Source organism: Tamandua tetradactyla, chromosome 9, assembly GCF_023851605.1.
Source record: "Tamandua tetradactyla isolate mTamTet1 chromosome 9, mTamTet1.pri, whole genome shotgun sequence".
Taxonomy (NCBI): Eukaryota; Metazoa; Chordata; class Mammalia; order Pilosa; family Myrmecophagidae; genus Tamandua; species Tamandua tetradactyla.
The window spans coordinates 9,551,724-9,570,716 of NC_135335.1; the positions used below are offsets into that span (position 1 = coordinate 9,551,724).

General features: G+C 46.1%; 1 protein-coding gene across 1 annotated transcript; it reads right to left on the reverse strand.

Annotated features, from left to right (window-relative positions):
* Positions 1 to 6,645: 6,645 nt before the first annotated feature.
* On the reverse strand, positions 6,646 to 13,072 carry ARL2 (ARF like GTPase 2). The gene is made up of 5 exons (XM_077115785.1): positions 12,550 to 13,072; positions 9,465 to 9,575; positions 9,207 to 9,369; positions 7,754 to 7,834; positions 6,646 to 7,107 (listed from the first exon to the last, which is right to left on the reverse strand). The coding sequence occupies exons 1-5, from the start codon at positions 12,612 to 12,614 to the stop codon at positions 6,973 to 6,975; spliced, it is 555 nt and encodes a 184-aa protein (XP_076971900.1). The 5' UTR covers positions 12,615 to 13,072; the 3' UTR covers positions 6,646 to 6,972.
* Positions 13,073 to 18,993: the final 5,921 nt, after the last annotated feature.

Below are 18,993 nucleotides of genomic sequence, written 5' to 3' on the forward strand. Positions count from 1 at the left end.
CAGGAGTGGCTATACTAATATCCAACAAGTTAGACTTCAAATGTAAAACAGTTAAAAGAGACAAAGAAGGACACTATATACTATTAAAAGGAACAATTAAGCAAGAAGACATAACAATCATAAATATTTACGCACCGAACCAGAATGCCCCAAAATACGTGAGGAATACACTGCAAACACTGAAAAGGGAAATAGACACACATACCATAATAGTTGGAGACTTCAATTCACCACTCACATCAATGGACAGAACATCTACACAGAGGATCAATAAAGAAATAGAGAACCTGAATATTACTATAAATGAGCTTGACTTAACAGACATTTATAGGACATTACATCCCACAACAGCAGGATACACCTTTTTTTCAAGTGCTCATGGATCATTCTCAAAGATAGACCATATGCTGGGTCACAAAGCAAGTCTTAACAAATTTAAAAATATTGAAATCATACACAACACTTTCTCGGATCATAAAGGAATGAAGTTGGAAATCAATAATAGGCGGAGTGCCAGAAAATTCATAAATACATGGAGGCTCAACAACACACTCTTAAACAACAAGTGGGTCAAAGAAGAAATTGCAAGAGAAATTAGTAAATACCTAGAGGCAAATGAAAATGAAGACACAACATATCAAAACTTATGGGACGCAGCAAAGGCAGTGCTAAGAGGGAAATTTATTGCCCTAAATGCCTTTATCAGAAAAGAAGAAAAGGCAAAAATGCAGGAATTAACTGTCCACTTGGAAGAACCGGAGAAAGAACAGCAAACTAATCCCAAAGCAAGCAAAAGGAAAGAAATAACAAAGATTAGAGCAGAAATAAATGAAATTGAAAACATGAAAACAATATAGAGAAAATCAATAAGACCAGAAGTTGGTTCTATGAGAAAATCAACAAGATTGATGGGCCCTTAGCAAGATTGACAAAAAGAAGAAGAGAGAGGACGCAAATAAGTAAGATTAGAAATGAAAGAGGAGACATAACTACTGACCTCACAGAAATAAAGGAGGTAATAACAGGATACTATGAACAACTTTACGCTAATAAATACAACAATTTAGATGAAATGGACAGGTTCCTGGAAAGACATGAACAACCAACTTTGACTCAAGAAGAAATAGACGACCTCAACAAACCAATCACAAGTAAAGAGATTGAATTAGTTATTCAAAAGCTCCCTAAAAAGAAAAGTCCAGGACCAGACGGCTTCACATGTGAATTCTATCAAACATTCCAGAAAGAATTAGTACCTACTCTCCTCAAACTGTTCAACATAATCGAAGTGGAGGGAAAACTACCTAATTCATTCTATGAAGCCAGCATCACCCTCATACCAAAACCAGGCAAAGATATTACAAAAAAAGAAAACTACAGACCAATCTCTCTAATGAATACAGATGCAAAAATTCTCAATAAAATTCTAGCAAATCGTATCCAACAACACATTAAAAGAATTATACATCATGACCAAGTAGGATTCATCCCAGGTATGCAAGGATGGTTCAACATAAGAAAATCAATTAATGTAATACACCATATCAACAAATCAAAGCAGAAAAATCACATGATCATCTCAATTGATGCAGAGAAGGCATTTGACAAGATTCAACATCCTTTCCTGCTGAAAACACTTCAAAAGATAGGAATACAAGGGAACTTCCTTAAAATGATAGAGGGAATATATGAAAAACCCACAGCTAATATCATCCTCAATGGGGAAAAATTGAAAACTTTCCCCCTAAGATCAGGAACAAGACAAGGATGTCCACTATCACCACTATTATTCAACATTGTGTTGGAAGTTCTAGCCAGAGCAATTAGGCAAGAAAAAGAAATACAAGGCATCAAAATAGGAAAGGAAGAAGTAAAACTATCATTGTTTGCAGACGATATGATACTATATGTAGAAAACCCAGAAAAATCCACAACAAAATTACTAGAGCTAATAAATGAGTACAGCAAAGTAGCAGGCTACAAGATCAACATTCAAAAATCTGTAGCTTTTCTATACACTAGTAATGAACAAGCTGAGGCGGAAATCAAGAAACGAATCCCATTTACAATCGCAACTAAAAGAATAAAATACCTAGGAATAAATTTAACCAAAGAGACAAAAAACCTATATAAAGAAAACTACAAAAAACTGTTAAAAGAAATCACAGAAGACCTAAATTGATGGAAGGGCATACCGTGTTCATGGATTGGAAGACTAAATATAGTCAAGATGTCAATCCTACCTAAATTGATTCACAGATTCAATGCAATACCAATCAAAATCCCAACAACTTATTTTTCAGAAATAGAAAAACCAATAAGCAAATTTATCTGGAAGGGCAGGGTGCCCCGAATTGCTAAAAACATCTTGAGGAAAAAAAAAGAAGCTGGAGGTCTCGTGCTGCCTGACTTTAAGGCATATTATGAAGCCACAGTGGTCAAAACAGCATGGTATTGGCATAAAGATAGATATATCGACCAATGGAATCGAATAGAGTGCTCAGATATAGACCCTCTCATCTATGGACATTTGATCTTTGATAAGGCAGTCAAGCCAGCTCACCTGGGACAGAACAGTCTCTTCAATAAATGGTGCCTAGAGAACTGGATATCCATATGCAAAAGAATGAAAGAAGACCCATCTCTCACACCCTATACAAAAGTTAACTCAAAATGGATCAAAGATCTAAACATTAGGTCTAAGACCATAAAACAGTTAGAGGAAAATGTTGGGAGATATCTTATGGATCTTACAACTGGAGGTGGTTTTATGGACCTTAAACCTAAAGCAAGAACACTGAAGAAGGAAATAAATAAATGGGAGCTCCTCAAAATTAAACACTTTTGTGCATCAAAGAACTTCATCAAGAAAGTAGAAAGACAGCCTACACAATGGGAGACAATATTTGGAAACGACATATCAGATAAAGGTCTAGTATCCAGAATTTATAAAGAGATTGTTCAACTCAACAACAAAAAGACAGCCAACCCAATTACAAAATGGGAAAAAGACTTAAACAGACACCTACCAGAAGAAGAAATACGGATGGCCAAGAGGCACATGAAGAGATGCTCAATGTCCCTGGCCATTAGAGAAATGCAAATCAAAACCACAATGAGATATCATCTCACACCCACCAGAATGGCCATTATCAACAAAACAGAAAATGACAAGTGCTGGAGAGGATGCGGAGAAAGAGGCACACTTATCCACTGTTGGTGGGAATGTCAAAGGGTGCAACCACTGTGGAAGGCAGTTTGGCGGTTCCTCAAAAAGCTGAATATAGAATTGCCATACGACCCAGCAATACCATTGCTAGGTATCTACTCAAAGGACTTAAGGGCAAAGACACAAACGGACATTTGCACACCAATGTTTATAGCAGCGTTACTTACAATTGCAAAGAGATGGAAACAGCCAAAATCTCCATCAACAGAAGAGTGGCTAAACAAACTGTGGTATATACATACGATGGAATATTATGCAGCTTTAAGACAAGATAAACTTATGAACCATGTAATAATATGGATGGACCTAGAGAATATTATGCTGAGTGAATCCAGCCAAAAACTAAAGGACAAATACTGTATGGTCCCACTGATGTGAACGGACATTCGAGAATAAACTTGAAATATGTCATTGGTAACTGAGTTCAGCAGGAGTTAGAAACAGGGTAAGACAATGGGTAATTGAAGCTGAAGGGATACAGACTGTGCAACAGGACTAGATACAAAAACTCAAAAATGGACAGCACAATAATACCTAATTGTAAAGTAATTATGTTAAAATACTGAATGAAGCTGCATCTGAGCTATAGGTTTTTTTTTTGTTTTTGTTTGCTTGTTGGTTTGTTTGTTGTTGTTGTTTTTTACTATTATTACTACTTTTATTTCTTTTCTTTATATTAACATTTTATATCTTTTTCTGTTGTGTTGCTAGTTCCTCTAAACCGATGCAAATGTACTAAGAAACAATGATCATGCATCTATGTGATGATGTTAAGAATTACTGAGTGCATATGTAGAATGGTATGATTTCTAAATGTTGTGTTAATTTCTTTTTTTTTCTTTCTTTCCGTTAATAAAAAAATAAAAAATAAAAAATAAAAAAAATTAAAAAAAAAAGAGAAGGAGGAGGTATAGCAGAGAAAATGGGATTTAACAAACAAATATGACTACTGAGTCACTATATTAATATACCTTCCCACCTCCAGTGTTTTGGAGCAGCTAGAAGGAAAAATCTGAAATAGTGGAGTGGTAGCCCATGACAAACTCTGAAATCTGTTCTCTAACTACTTGTTGAAAATGAACTCTGAAAATTATTGCCTTTTCTTTCTTTTCTTTGTAAATATGTTTCTTTCACAATAAAACATGTTTTTAAAAAAATCAAGGATGTTGCTTGAGGTGACTCACCGTAATCCAGGATGATTGTGTCTCCACTGTTTGAATCTTCTTGTGCTCCTGCTGGTTCATAGAACCATAATTACATCTGACGCTTACAAAGTGCTTAGGACATACCACATGCCAACCCATTTGGTCCTCCTACCAGCCCTGGGAGGTAGGTGCCTTTGTCTTTCCCCAGATGGGGAAACTGAGGCACGGGTCGGTTGGGTAACTTGCTCAGCATCAACCTGTGGCTGGCAGATCTGGGATTTGGTCCCAGAGCCTGGGTGGGTTCACGCAGCACATGTGGCACAGAGGGCACAGGGCGCTGAAGGACAGCTTGTCTGTGTCCCAATGTCACTCTTGCTTGTTCACTCAACATCCATTCCCCCTCTTCCACCCTAATAGCACCTGGGTTTTGCACAGGTCCCTGCCCCCCTGAAGGATCTAAACCTACCTGGGGCTGGGGTTCCTCTTGGTGCCCGTAGGCTCAGGATGGGCTTGATGCACAGTCTGGCTGGTGAGGTGTAGGGTGGGCAGAGGTGCAGAAGGACTCACCGCCATCATCAGCCCTTGCCAGGTAAGGACCTGGAGCTGGGGGCCAAGGAGGGGTCCCTGAAGACAAACCAGCAATGCTGGGGATGGCAGGGGAGCAGGATGGAAAGAACCCAGGTCCTTGAGGATGTCACAGAGCTGCTGACTTAACCAACCCCGGAGCTACTTTGACTCAGGTCATTTCATTTCATGAGATGATACATTTTCCTCCTGTTGAACCATCTGCATTTAGTGTTGCCATTTGCGGCTGAACGCATGCCAACTGATGGTCAATATCCAGCAGTGTCTAGCTGCATGCATGCAATGTAGATTTTCTGCAAGCTGGGCTTGCGTGACTAATGCAAAAAGGGGTACAGGCCATTGTCCAAAGGTCAGTTTTCCCATGGTTCTCACAGAGGAACTTTTGAGGAAATTGCTCTGTGGTTAACATATTCTACATTCTCACCGGGTTGGAGGGGTTGCCTTCTAAAGCCCCTCTCGCACGGTCATCTGCTCTTCAAGGCAGCCCAGCTGGGGAAGGGAAATGAACCCGGGTTGAGGTTTCTGCTCTGAAATTTCCAGGGGCTTACAGCCTGACGTTCATCCCCTCCTGAGGTCCCCCTTCCAGCCTCCTCTGCTCCCACCTCCTGGAAGTGGATGTTTAGGGCTCTGCTGCCAAGTGTTTCTTCCCCTCCTTAAGTGAGAGCACCCAACCTTCCTTTGGGGAAAAGGACCCTTCCCCCAATTGGATACAGCTGGGATTACTGGTCAGGGGATCCTCACCACAAGGTGGGCAGGCCCCTTCTTCCAGACATTTGAATTTCTCTGCAGAGACAAAAACTGGAAAAGGTTAGGCCTGAGCTTATCACAGGAGCAGGGCATACTGGCCACGTATGTTGAGTTCAAATCCCAGCTCCCCCACTTCCTAGATAGGTGGCTTTTAACTAGGTATTTAACTTCCTGGAGACTCAGCTTCCCAGGGGAGATCAGGATCTGTACTGCTGAGGGCTGTTCGTAATGTCCTGGTAAGTGGAGAGTGCTTAGAACTGAGCCCTGCACAGCAAGCCCCACTGTTAGGACCACAGCAGCAGTGCTGGGTGAAACCACCCATCAGTCCTGCCACCCAGATGGGGGCCTGGAGTGGCCCTGGTACCCCTCCTTCCCCAGCCTGGCCCTGCTTCACAGAGTGCCCTGAAATCTTCAGGGAAGGCCCCTTCCCCTACTTAGCCAGCCCTGTCTCCTATGCCACCCCTCCCTCTCCTGGGCCATACCCTTCCGCATTTCCCAAGAGTCCCTGCTCTTCCACTCTGTTGTGTTATCCCCAGACAGCTGTGCAGGCTGTCCACTGCATTGGGCTCCCTGGGTGTGGAGGCATGTTCCTTTCAGCAAGCTGTGGATACAGGTGTGGGGCCAGTTCCTTTCTAATTCATGTCTCACGAGGGTACATGTTGCCCTGTGGACTGTCTTCCCCTCCCTCTACCCAGAAAACTTCTATTCATCTTTCATGTCCAGCTTTTAAGTCACCTCCTCGGGAAGCCTGCCTGGATTCTCCCAAATGGAATTAGTTGCAGCCCTACCCTGTGCTCTTCTAGCTCTTCGTACATCCCTGTGACACAGCAGTGGAGCCTCTGCAATTATCTGTTCCCTTCTGCCCCCCATTACCTGGACAGTGGGTTCCCAGATGGTCTCTAAGAAGCTGCTGAATCAACAGATAACTCCACCAAGAGCTGGGGGCCAGGAGTGGTTTATTCTTACAGCTGAGCAAAGGGTGAGGTCCACAAAAGGGCCTGGGCAGCAGCCCAGGCAGCCCCCTCCCGGCCCCAGCCTAGGTTCCCCAGCAAGGCAGCTGCAGGCAGGCCGGGCAGGGAGCCAGGGCGGCAGCCCTCACCGTGGGCACTGGCAGGCCCCAAGGAGCAGCAGCAGACAGCAGCAGCAGCAGCAGGTTACAGAGGGGGGCGAGGGATGTTAGTTGGTGGGCTGACTCTCGTCCCTTCCATGGGTGGGCCCTGGCGAGGACTGGGGGCCTGGACGGCGAGGAGGGGGCATCCGTGCCGCTCAGTCGGCTGTGAAGATGCGGCTGGAAATGTCGTCCAGGAGCCAGTCGATGCCAGGCAGCAGGTTCTCCCCAGTGAAGGCACTGCAGCCCTGGATGCACCAGTGGTGGCTGCGGATGGAGTCCAGCTCCAGGGCCTGGGAAGGGGGAGAGCAGGGAGGGACCCAGTGACCAAAGTGCTCCTCGTGTCCCCCGCTCTGGGAACTCTTCCCTGACCTCTGTGACCCCTGGGCTTGCTGCAGACAACAAGGCCAGCACTGCCCCTGAGGAAGAGCACAGGACTGCTGGCTACGAGGAGCCACGTCTACTCTGTGCCAGGGGCCCTACAAATGTCCTCCCACCCGTTCACACAGCTGGTTAGTGATTTTATAGTGGCAAAAACCAAGGCTCAGAGAGGTTAAGCAACCGCCTAAGGCCACACAGCCAGTAAGTGGCAGAACCAAGATTCTGACCCTGCTTTTTCCCATTCTGGAGTCTGAGCTCTAGAGTGACAGTTAAGATGTGGCTCTAACCCATTTTTTTGGTGGTTCTAAGTGTATGGTTTGTTTTCTTAAAAAAAAAAAAAGATGCAGACACTGTTTAAAAAGTTGAAGAAGTGATCAGACTTCAACTAGAGATATAAAGTAGGAGTAAGGTAAATCAGAATACAGGGTAAAGGACTTATCAGAGATTGATAAGTCACTACATCTCCCACACAGGTCCTGCCACACAGCAGGGGCTAATAAATTAATAAAGAAACATGTGTTCCTTTTCCTCCTAGGGCCTCCTCCTTGGTGGACCTACCTCACGAATGGCATTAGAGGACAATGCTCCAGGCAGGTCCTGCTTGTTGGCAAAGATGAGGAGGGTTGCTCCGGCCAGACGCTGGTGGAGAGAAGGGAGGGGTGTGGGTGGGGTGTCAGAGGGCATCCCAGCCGCCCCCAGGCAGCCTGGCCACCCTTCTAATAACCCTAAGCATCCGGGGTCAGAGGTCAACCTGGATAGATCTCGCCATGGCAGTGGGAGGGGGCCAGGGTGGGGAGCCAGTGTGTACACACCACGGAGGCCCACCCACCGCCCAGTGGGTACCTTACTCCTTCGTGCCTCAGTTTCCTCTTTCATAAACAGGGAGGGGGTGTGAGACAAGAGGAGCCCCTGAGCCCTTGGTGGCTCTGTGCTGCTCAGACCTGGTCAGCTGACATGCACAGAGAACGAGACCAGCCCAGGGTTCTGGGGGGAGTCTGCTGGAAGCAACTGTTCCCTCTCCTGGGTTCCTGTAGCCCTTTAACTGGATCCCCCACGATGGGCTTCACTCTCTGCCTGAGTCTAGCTATTTCCATGTACATCTGTGACAGGGGCTTCCTTACAGAGGGTGAGTAGACCTAACCCTTCTCAAGGGCCTCCCCGTGCCAGGCCCAAGCTGAGCAGGCCACAGGCCTCCTGTCATCTGACCTACTGCTCCTGCACTGGATGACCAGCGGTCCCCATGTGCCCAGGGCTGTCCCATTTATACCTTGAGCCTGGCATAATTAACAAGTCCTTCTTTCACTGTCAAAAGGGGTTTTCCTGGTTTGCAACTAAATGTTATGAGGCACCCTGGATTGAACCCTAGAGCAGAAAAAGGACATGAATGGAAAAACTGGTGAAGTTTGAATAAGGTCTGTGTTTAGCTAATGGTTATTTATACTGATGCTAGTTTCTCAGTTTTGACCAATATGCCATGGTAAGGTGCCAACACTGGGGGAAGCTGGGGCAAGGTTACACAGGAACTCTCTGTACTACCTTTGCAATTTTTCTGTAAACCTAAGAGTTTATTTTTTAAAAATGGGGTATGTGTGGGGCTCCTGGCCTAGATGATAAATTATAAGATCGCCCCAATTACAATCCTATTTTAGAGATGAGAAAGCTAAGGCTCAGAGAGGTCAAGTGTCTTGGCCAAGGTAACCCAGCGAAGTCCAACCCCTGGACCAAGCCCCTGCCTCCCCCAAAGCTTCACACCTAGGCCTCGTGTCAGGTTCCTAAAACCCAACAACGGGGATGTTGTCATCTTCGGTTCCAGGTACAGAACCTGAAGCTTAGGCTGGGAACATGGGTCTCAGGCCACAGCGTGTCCCCCACCTTCCAAGGAGCTGGGCAAATGGTGAGGGATCAGGGAAAGAATGGACCTCGCCCCTAAGTGTCCCTCTGGGGTCATGGGCTCCTCCAGGAAGCTATCCATGCACAGAGCCTGGGGACACGGACGCTGGGGGAAGCCCACCTCCTCCACCAGCAGGCTCTGGAGCTCACGCTGGCAGTCCTGCATGCGCTGGCGGTCGGCGCTGTCCACCACCCAGATGAGGCCATCGGTGCTCTCGAAGTAGTTCCTCCAGTATGACCGCAAGGACTTCTGGCCACCCACGTCCCAAATGTTCAGCTTGAATCTGGGCAGGGGAAAGGGGAGCTGGAGGATCAGGCTGGCCCCCTTCCTGCCCTCCCAGCCCAGCTCTGGGCTGCCACCCACCAGGCCTGTGCTCACCCTCGGTGCTCCAGGGTCTTGATGTTGAAGCCCAGGGTTGGGGAGATGGTGTCAATGTCTTCCCCGTTGAACTTCTTGAGGATGGTGGTTTTGCCAGCATTGTCCAAGCCGCTGTGAAGTGTCGGGTTAAGGAGGCGTGCTTGCACTCTGTAGGCTGGTGGCCCCCTCTCCGTGGCCCTCTTAGGGGACTAAACACGTCCCCCCACATTATCAAAATTACTTGAGCACACCCAGGATGAACGTGAAAGGATCAAGATAAACGTATTTTATCATCTCCGCCTGACCCAAAGTGCCTTCATTCATTCCATACCTAGTTACTGAGTACCTACTAGTTGCCAGGCCCTCTCCTGGGTGCTGGGGAGACCCCAGAGAGAAGGACAAAGTCCCTGCCCTTGGGCAGCTTAAATACTGCAGTGGGAAGACTGGTCAATAAAGTGCAAACAAATGAGAACATAAGGTTCAGTGAGCCACTGGAGAGCATTATAAATACAGTGAAGAGGATTTCCAAGTAAGTCACTGCAAGAGGCTCCTTTAGCTCAGGTGCCAGAGAAGCCTGTCCTGAGAAAGCACCCTGCACAGAGGCCTGGGACTGGGGTTAGGGCATTCTAGGCACAAGGAGCTATAACAGCAAATAAGCAAATACCAGGGAGCAGCCCCGTTGGCCTATTTATGAAATTTCCTGACCCTTTTGCTGCCGAGTAGGTGCAAATGAATGGGTTAGCTTGCCAGTGGGAGAAGCACCCTAGTCTCTCCTTCCAACAAGAAGGAGACTTGTTGGAGCGGGTGGAAGTGGGCAGGCCCTGGGCTCAGCTGCCTGGGCAAGTGACTCCAGTCCAAAAACTTTGGGGTGATAAGAGGATCTCTCCTGGAGCCCAGCCTTAACCCTTTGATTATCCACCCTTCCCCCCAGCATCCATGCTTGCTTCTACCCTGGATCCTTCCCACCAGCTGACAAAGTCACTGTTTCTCTCATCACAGAAAAGGCCAACAAAACCCTGTCTTGATTCCTCTTCCCTCTAGCTATTCTTTTACTCCCTTCTCTTTCCAGTGGATCTCCTGGAAGAAAAAAAAAAACAGGAGTCAATGTTCACCCAGTCTCCAACTTCTGTCCTCTTGCTCTTTCCAGAACCTACTCCCATTGGGCTTTTGCTCCCACAGTTCCCCAAACTGCTCTTGCCATGGCCAGACCCAGTGATGTCCACACTGCTTTCCAATGGCTGGTCAGTTCTCGTGTGCCCCTCGGAGTGGCCCCCTCCCTCCTCCAGACTCTGTCCTGTCCTGCCCTTGCTCAGGCGCTTGCCTTCACCTGGTTCTCACCTCCCTGGCCTCTGGATGCAAGTGCACTTCAGTCTTCTTCTCGGTCTGTCCTTCCTCCCTGGGTCAGCTCATCCAGGATCATGACTTCAAATACCATCTTTATGCTGATGACTCCCCAATCTATACCTCAGGCCCACCCACTCCCCTGGACACTGGTCCATAAAGACAGCTGCCTCCTGACATTGCTAGGATGGCACAGAGGTACTCACAGGGCCAAAGCTGAGCTTTCAGCCCAATCCTTCCTTCCCCACTCCAGGGTTTCTCTATCTCAGCAAGTGGCTCCTCATTCTTCTAATTGCTCAGGCCAGAAATGTGAGTCAGGCTTGACTTTGTTCTCTTTCACACCCACATCCAACCCAGCGGCAATTCCTGCTGGCCCTCCTGTCAAAATGCCTCTCCACTTCCATCACCTCACTGCTTCCATCCCGGTCCCAGCTGCCATCTAACCTTGCCTGCATTATCTTTAAATGCCCCCTAACTGGATTTCCTGCTACTGTCCTTGCATCCCATTATCATCAAAGTAGAAACTGAGAACAATCCTTTCAAGGCCAAAGTCAGATCATACCTTCCTGCACAAAACCCTGCCGTGGTTCCCTTCAACACTTACAGCAGAAGCCAAGAACCCAAAGGCACTCCATGGGGTAGTTCTCCCAGCCCACCCCTTCACCTCCTTGACCTAATCTTCTAGGACCTTCCACCTTGTTCACTTTTCAGCCACACTGCCCTCCCTGGCATCCTCTGGAACACACCAGCTGAGCTCCACCTCCAAGGCCTGTGCAGCTTCTCCAGATACCCTCCGGGTCACAACTTTCTTTACTCAACCCCCACTCTCCCCATGTAGCCTTTCTTGGCCACCTGATTTTAAACTGCTTTCTTCTCCATGCATACTAGATTTCACTTCTTTGTTTTATCATCTTTTGCCAGGAATGACATAACCCCCAGGAGGGCAGAAGTTCCCGTTGGGCTGTTTTACCCCAGCAACCAGGACAGCACCTAGCACAGAATAGGTGCTCCATTAATACCTGAGTAAATTCTCTGTGCCCTTCTCGGGCTTTTCCCTCCCTCAAAAAAAAAACACGGCGTGAGCATTCTTTTTTTTTTAAGCTATCAGCGCACATAAACGTCTGCTTTCGCCTGCTCCGGGAGCTCCGGGGAGGGACCGGCCCAGTTCGCGGATCGCAGGCTCCGTAGGGGGCCTGGCACCGAGGAGGGGGAACGAAGTCAGCGCCTGCTAACGCCTCTCGGCAGGTAGCGGGGCCCCACGGCCTGCAAGGCCCGCGACCAAGGGCCACCGAGGGGACAGGCAGCTGGGCCCGCGCGCACCTCCCCTGGGACCTGAAGGCGGGGCCCGAGCCCCCGGGACTCTGAACTCGAGGGCAGGGCCGGGGCCTGACACCCTCGGACAGGGGGGAGGAGGTCGGAGCCGGGGAGGACAGCGGCCCCGAGCTCGGGCCAGACCGCCAGATGGCGGCGTCCGAGTCACCTCCCGGCCCCAGGTTCCCCAGCATCTGCGACACCGGGTCCCGCCGCTCCGCTTTTAGGCCCACACCTCTGGCCTGTGGAATGGGGCACCCCCCTCCGCCCGTGCAGGTGGTACGGCCTTCTCCCGGCCCCCGCTGGAAGCGATTGGTAGGGCCCACGTGCGTGACGCACACCGGGCAGTTGGCGCCGGCCACCCGGCCGTGCACCCCGCGCCCGATAGGGGGCGCCTGCCCGTCGTGGGTGGGGGCCCTCGGTACCCTCGCAGCTCCCGCGTCCGGGAGGATACAGCATGAGCAGTCGCAGCTCCCGCTCTTTCTGCTTCATCTTCTTCAGAATGGTCAGAAGCCCCATGGTCTTAGGAGCCCCCTCCCGGCAGCCGTTTCTTCCTTAGTCCCGGGAGCCCCGCATCATGCTCCTATTGGCCATCACGCCCACCGACGGCACAGCCTATTGGCCAGTCCTCGCTTGGTCCCGCCCACGCTCTCACGTGACCTCGGAGGGAAGCCGGTGGGGGGGCTTCTGAGTGGGCGCCAGCTTTAACCCTTCGCGTTCCGTTCCTGTCTCCGTAGGGCCGTACGGAAACCCCGGGTTGGATCTTGGTTGGGTGGGGGAGTAACAGCAAAGGGCTGTGACCCGCTGAGTACCCAGAAGTCAGAACCGTGAGGCCCAGGGTGTTGACCGGCTCATCCTGGGGCCTGCAGAAGGCCCTGTTCTCCCGGCTCCGGGTCCGGATCCTTCATTCTGCCGGTGCCGGAGCAGAGGATTGGGCCTCCCTCCTCCTGGGCTCTTGGAATCGGAGAGGGTGGGCCGTCGGGTCTTAATCGGGGGTCGATATTGCCCCCTAGGGGCCTTTTCCAAATGTCTAGTAGTCTTTGGGTTGTCCCAGCGCCGGGGGAGTGTCTCTGGCGTTTGGAGGGCGGCGGGGCGGGGATACCAAGCGTCCCGTGGTGCTGGGAACAGACCCGGCCGAGGAAGAATTGTTCCTCTCCAGATGCCGGCAGCTTTGCTTTTGAGAAGCACAATCCCTCCTTTTGCAGATGTCAAAGTTGAGACCCGAATGGTGGTTAGCACGGTGGCTGGCTGACAGTAGGTGCTCAGTAAATGTTTACGGTGGAATGAATGACTTTGTCTAAGAGTCTTAGCACTCAAGAGGGCCAGCAAAATTGAGGACACTGAGGCCAGGGACCCAGCAGATTGTCGACTGGGATGGAGGAGCCTTATGGTCTTCTTTTGAGCTCTCCCCCCAGCCGGCTACTGGGGCAGTGTGAGCAAGTAGCCCAGCCCCGCCTTATGCTTGGGAAGGAATCTTCAGGCCCCAGCCCAAGGTAACTCCATTCGCAATGCGCTCCATTTGCCTTGAGAGGGCTTGCTCCTTTTTGTAGATGTGCTAATGGAGTCCAAAGAGTTTAGGAAGCTTGGACGCGTGGAAAAAAAATTGCACGGGACAACGTGAGGTTATTTAAGTGCTATAGCAGGGGAGAAAGTAGAACTCAGCTCCTTGGAACTAAGGACAGTCACAGGTGCAGTCAACTGACTGATGATTTAATTAACCAGCCTTCTGGTTTATCAGCCAGCCATGAAATATCCTTACAGTAACGGTCAGGCCAGTGCTTGCCTAACTAGACACCTGGGCATCATCACCTGGTCAGGCTGACACCTGAACCTAAACATCACACCCAGGAAATCAGAATTGAACTACATTGCAGCTGGTGATTGAACCTCCTGCAGTCTTTATAGTCACAAATAGGTTGAAACCTGAAATTGCCTGTATTTGACCGTTGTGACTACAACATGTCAGTTTCAGTAGAATGAATCAAAGAGAAAAACATGGCCAACTTTCCCCACGCAGTGTTTGCCAGAAGGTTGATTTCCATATTTACGTGATGTGTGTACCTCTAGCTGTGGGTCACGGCCTCAAAGCCTGAAAATCATTGCAGCGTGACAGTTAACCTGGGGGTAGGGTTGAGAATAAAGTTATGACCTTAATCGCTTCCAGATTGCTTTTCTTTGCTACTGGTGGCATTGAAATCCTTGTTTAAATGTCAGGCTCAAAGTCCTGCCCTCCAACAAGCAGATGTAGCTGCTTCCCAGGGAACACACCATAGGGTTTCAGTGAACATCAATGGAAAAAGCCACCTGCAAGCTCTGTGAAACCAGGAAGGCTGTCTTGAGCTTCTGGTTACTAATTGCCTGTAGGTTGATATTTATCAGGGGAGGTGGAGGGGCTTTTAAGGACGAGAATGGAGCCCTGCGGTGTGGTGGTTCCACAGGAGGCTAGGGGTGGAATTGCCATATGATCCTGAAACCCCTTTGCTCAGTATGTCCCTGGAAGAACTGAAGGTGGGGACATTTGCACACTGGTGTTTCTGACGGCAGTGTTTGTGATTTGCAAAGGGTGGACGTGGCCTAAGAGTACAACAGTTGAGGAATGGAAAGGAATCTGTGGTGTACACACACAACAGGACGGAATGAAGTTGTGAGGCATGCAACTAAGTGTATGAATGTTAAGGACAGTATGTTGAATGAAATGTCAAGAACAAAAAGACAAATATTATCATGCCTCACTCATGATATAGATTAACTATAATATACAAATTCAGTGAATTGAAGTTGGGAGCATGGGTTATCAGGTTGGGGCCTAGGTTGTGAGCTCTTACAGTAGCCACATCCATTCTGGAGTTTTAATTGTTATTTCTAAATCCTAAAATACTAAGCTGTTTGTGTATAACCTGGTCCTTCCCAGAAATTTTGGGTATTTATGTGACACTTGAGACTCAGAGTTAGAGCTCTGAAGCTATGAAAGTCAGCAGTACCCCATACTGTTTAAAAGTTGAAAAAGGGATCAGGCTTTGAGTAGAGATATGAATGAAGCTAATCTGAACAAGACTAAGGTAAATCAGGATACAGGGTACAGGATGATATCATCCATGTTTTAAAACTTCAACTTCTGTGTGCAACCAAAGGGAGATATGTTTATTTGTTGCAAAATTTTTATTTTGGGTAGTGTATTATCTAATTTAACCTGTATGGTCAGTTTATTTGACCACCATAATTACATGGAATCTTGAATAGGGCATGAGGTCTTGTTGGTTGGTGCAGGTTAGTGCAGGTTAGTCCATATATCCCAAAGTAATGTGGACAAAGAATGAAAAAGCATTTGCAAAGTTCCCTTGGGGAACTGGGGAGAAAGGAGAAAATAGTCAGTTTCCACATCTGGGGAATTATTGATATTCTCACAAGCAGTGAGGAAGACCAATCAATTTAATAGACTGAGCCCTTAATCTTGGGCTTCACCCCTAAGAAACTTATTCCTGCAAAGAAGAAGCTAGGCCTACTTGTAATTATGCCTTAAAGTCACCCCAGAGAACCTCTTTTGTTGCTCAGATGTGACCTCTCTCTCTCTAAGCCAACTTGGCAAGTGAACTCACTGCCCTTCCCCCTACAGGGGCATGACTCCCAGGTGTACAGATATCCCTGGCAACATGGGACAGAACTCCTGGAATGAGCCAGGACCCGGCATGATGGGATTGAGAAAGGCTTCTTGACCAAAAGGGGGAAGAGCAAAATGAGACAAAATAAAGTTTCAGAGGCTGAGAGATTTCGTACAGAGTTGAGAGGTTATCCTGGAGGTTATTCTTTTGTATTCTTATGATTGAATAACGATATTGTTTTTACAGTGTGATTGTGTGATTGTGAAACCTTGTGTCTGATGCTCCCTTTATCCAGGGCATTTATAGATGAGTAAAAAAATAAATAATGGGGGGGGAATAAAGGGGTAAAAAAATTGCATAGATTGAAACGCTAGTGGCCAATGAGAGAGGGGAATGGGATATATGAGTTTTTCTTTTTTCTTTTTATTTCTTTTTCTGGAGTGCTGCAGATGTTCTAAAAAACGATCATGGTGATGAATAAACATCTATGTTATGATATTGTGAGCCACTGATTGTATACTATGGATGGACTGTAAGTGTGTAAAACTTTCTCAATAAAAATATAAAAAGTAAAATAAAACACTGTCACAGGCAGTGTTTTTCTTGTCCTCTTGAGAAGAAGAAAAAAATTCAAAGAAATAAAATCTTTGGGGAATACCTTTGGAAGACAACTGGGAAAGAAGATATATAGAGCTGTAATTATATAATAACGTATAACTCTGTGTGTGTATGTATGTGTGTGTGTGTGTGTATATATATATATATATATATATAATTTTTCTCCCACAAAACAGAATCTTGAAATGAAAATACCCAAATCCTGACAGCTATGAAGCCTGCTTTTGAAGGAGGAACTTTTGTGAGCTATGTGGGCTCCAACTTGAGGATAGAATTCTGGGCATCTTTTTATAAGGCATGCTTTAGCCATTGTCTGTGGAGAACAATTTGGCATTATAGTTTTAATTTAAAAAGTGATAGCCTTTTTGATCCAGCCAATCCACTCCATAGATCACCTTTATAGTCAACAAGGAAAAACCCCAAAACCCTTTTGTCCGGCGGAAAAAAACAAAAGCCAGGGAGAAGACCCAAGTTAAATATAATTGCTGATTGTTAAGCATTAGCAAGAAGTTTGTATATATATATATAAAAAAATTCTTTGGTGTATATATATACCAAAGAATTTTTTTTACACTTTCTCTAAAAGGAATTTTCTATTTGAGTCTTTCAAACTAAAATGATCACATTTGGTTGCTTAAAATAAAGTTAGTTCATTTTTATTAAATTTTAATATAGTAACCCTTATAACGTTTCCCATTTTTAAAAACTTTTTTATTTGGAGCAGGCCATGGTGGCTCAATGGCAAGAATTCTCGCCTGCCATGCCGGAGTCCCGGGTTCCATTCCTGGTACCTGCCCATGCAAAAAACAAACACAAACAAACAAACAAACAAATGAAAAAACCTTTTTATTTTTGAATAAGTTCAACCTACAGGCCAGTTGCTAAAGTAATATAAAACCTGTGCAGAGAACTCCAACATATTCCCATCCAGATATCCACATCCACATTTTGCCACATTTGCCATATCATTCTTTCTGTCCAGCCGTCCATCTGCCTGTCTATTTTCTAAACATTTGACACTGGCTTCTATACACCATGCTCCTTGAACACTTGATGCTTCTGTATACATTTCCTAAGAACAAGGATATTCATTAACCACCTTATGGGCAGTTATCAAATTCAAGAATTTCAATATTGAAATAAAGCTTCCAATGTGTATTGTAATTTTTTTCACGTGTCCCAATAATATCCTTTGAGCCTTTTCCCTTCCATGATTAGATCCAGTCCAGGATCATATATTACATTTGTCATTGTCTTTTTAGTTTCTTTTTTTAAATTGTGGAAACATATACGCAACATAAACTTTCCCATCTCAGCTGCTCCCAAGCCTAGGACTTCTTTTTTTAAAATAGACTTCATTTTTCAAAAGCAGTTTCAGGTTTAGAAGGAAATTGTGCAAAAAGTACAGATAATTCCTACATAACCCTCTCCTTCCTGACCCCCATAGTAACAAGCGTCTTACATTAGTGTGGTACAAATTGATGAGCCGATATGGACACAATATGAACTTAAGTCCATAGTTCTCTGACTTTTGACAAATGCATAATGTCATGTGCCCACAAGTATGTGGAATAATTTCACTGCCCTAAATGTCCCACGTCCTCTGCCTCTTTAGCCTCTTCTCCTGTACCTCTGGCAACCACTTTCCCCTCTACATACTTCCGCCTTGGGGGCGTGCAGCTGGGATCATGCAGTATGTAGCTTTTTCAGATTGACATTTCATTTAGCAATATGTATTTAAGGTTCCTCCATTTATTTTTCTTTTTTTAAACATGTTTTTATTGTGAAATATAACATAGATACAAAAAAACAATTTCCAAGTACATTTTAATGAGTAGTTATAGAACAGATTTTTTTAACTTTTTTATTGTATAGTATAACATATATACACAGCGAAGAAAGAAAAAAGCAATAATTTTCAAAGCACTCTTCAACAAGTAGTTAGAGGACAGATCCCAGAGTTTGTCATGGGCTACCATACCATCATCTCAGATTTTTCCTTCTAGCTGCTCCAGGACATTGGAAGCTAGAAGGAATATATATGTGTGTGTGTGTGTGTGTATATATATATATATATGTATATAAAATCATCACAATCAACTTTTTTTGTGAAAAGTAGCATATATACAAAAAAGCAATAAATTTCAAAGCACATTGCAACAATTGTAGAAAAGATTTCAGAATTTGGTATGGGTTACAATTCCACAATTTTAGGTTTTTACTTCTAGCTGCTCTAAGGTACTGGAGGCTAAAAGAAATATCAGTATAATGATTCAGCAATCACACTCATTTGTTAAACCCGACCTTCTCTGTATAACTCCACCATCACCTTGGATCTTTTTCCCAGTCTGTAGGGGTATTTGGGCTATGCCCATTCTAACTTTTTCATATTGGAAGGGGCTGTCAATAATATGGGATGGGGGATGGAACTAGTTGATGTTCTGGAGAGGCTGGATTCTCTGCATTTCAGGACTTGTCTGGTCCAGGAACCCATCTGGAGGCTATAGGTTTTTGGAAACTTACCCTAGTGCATGGAACCTTGTAGAATCTTATATAATGCACTAGGTGTTCTTTAGGATTGACAGGAATGGTTTGGTTGGGGTTGGCAAGTTATGACGGATAGCAATGTCTAACTGAAGTTTGCATGAGAATGACCTCCAGAATAGCCTCTCGATTTTATT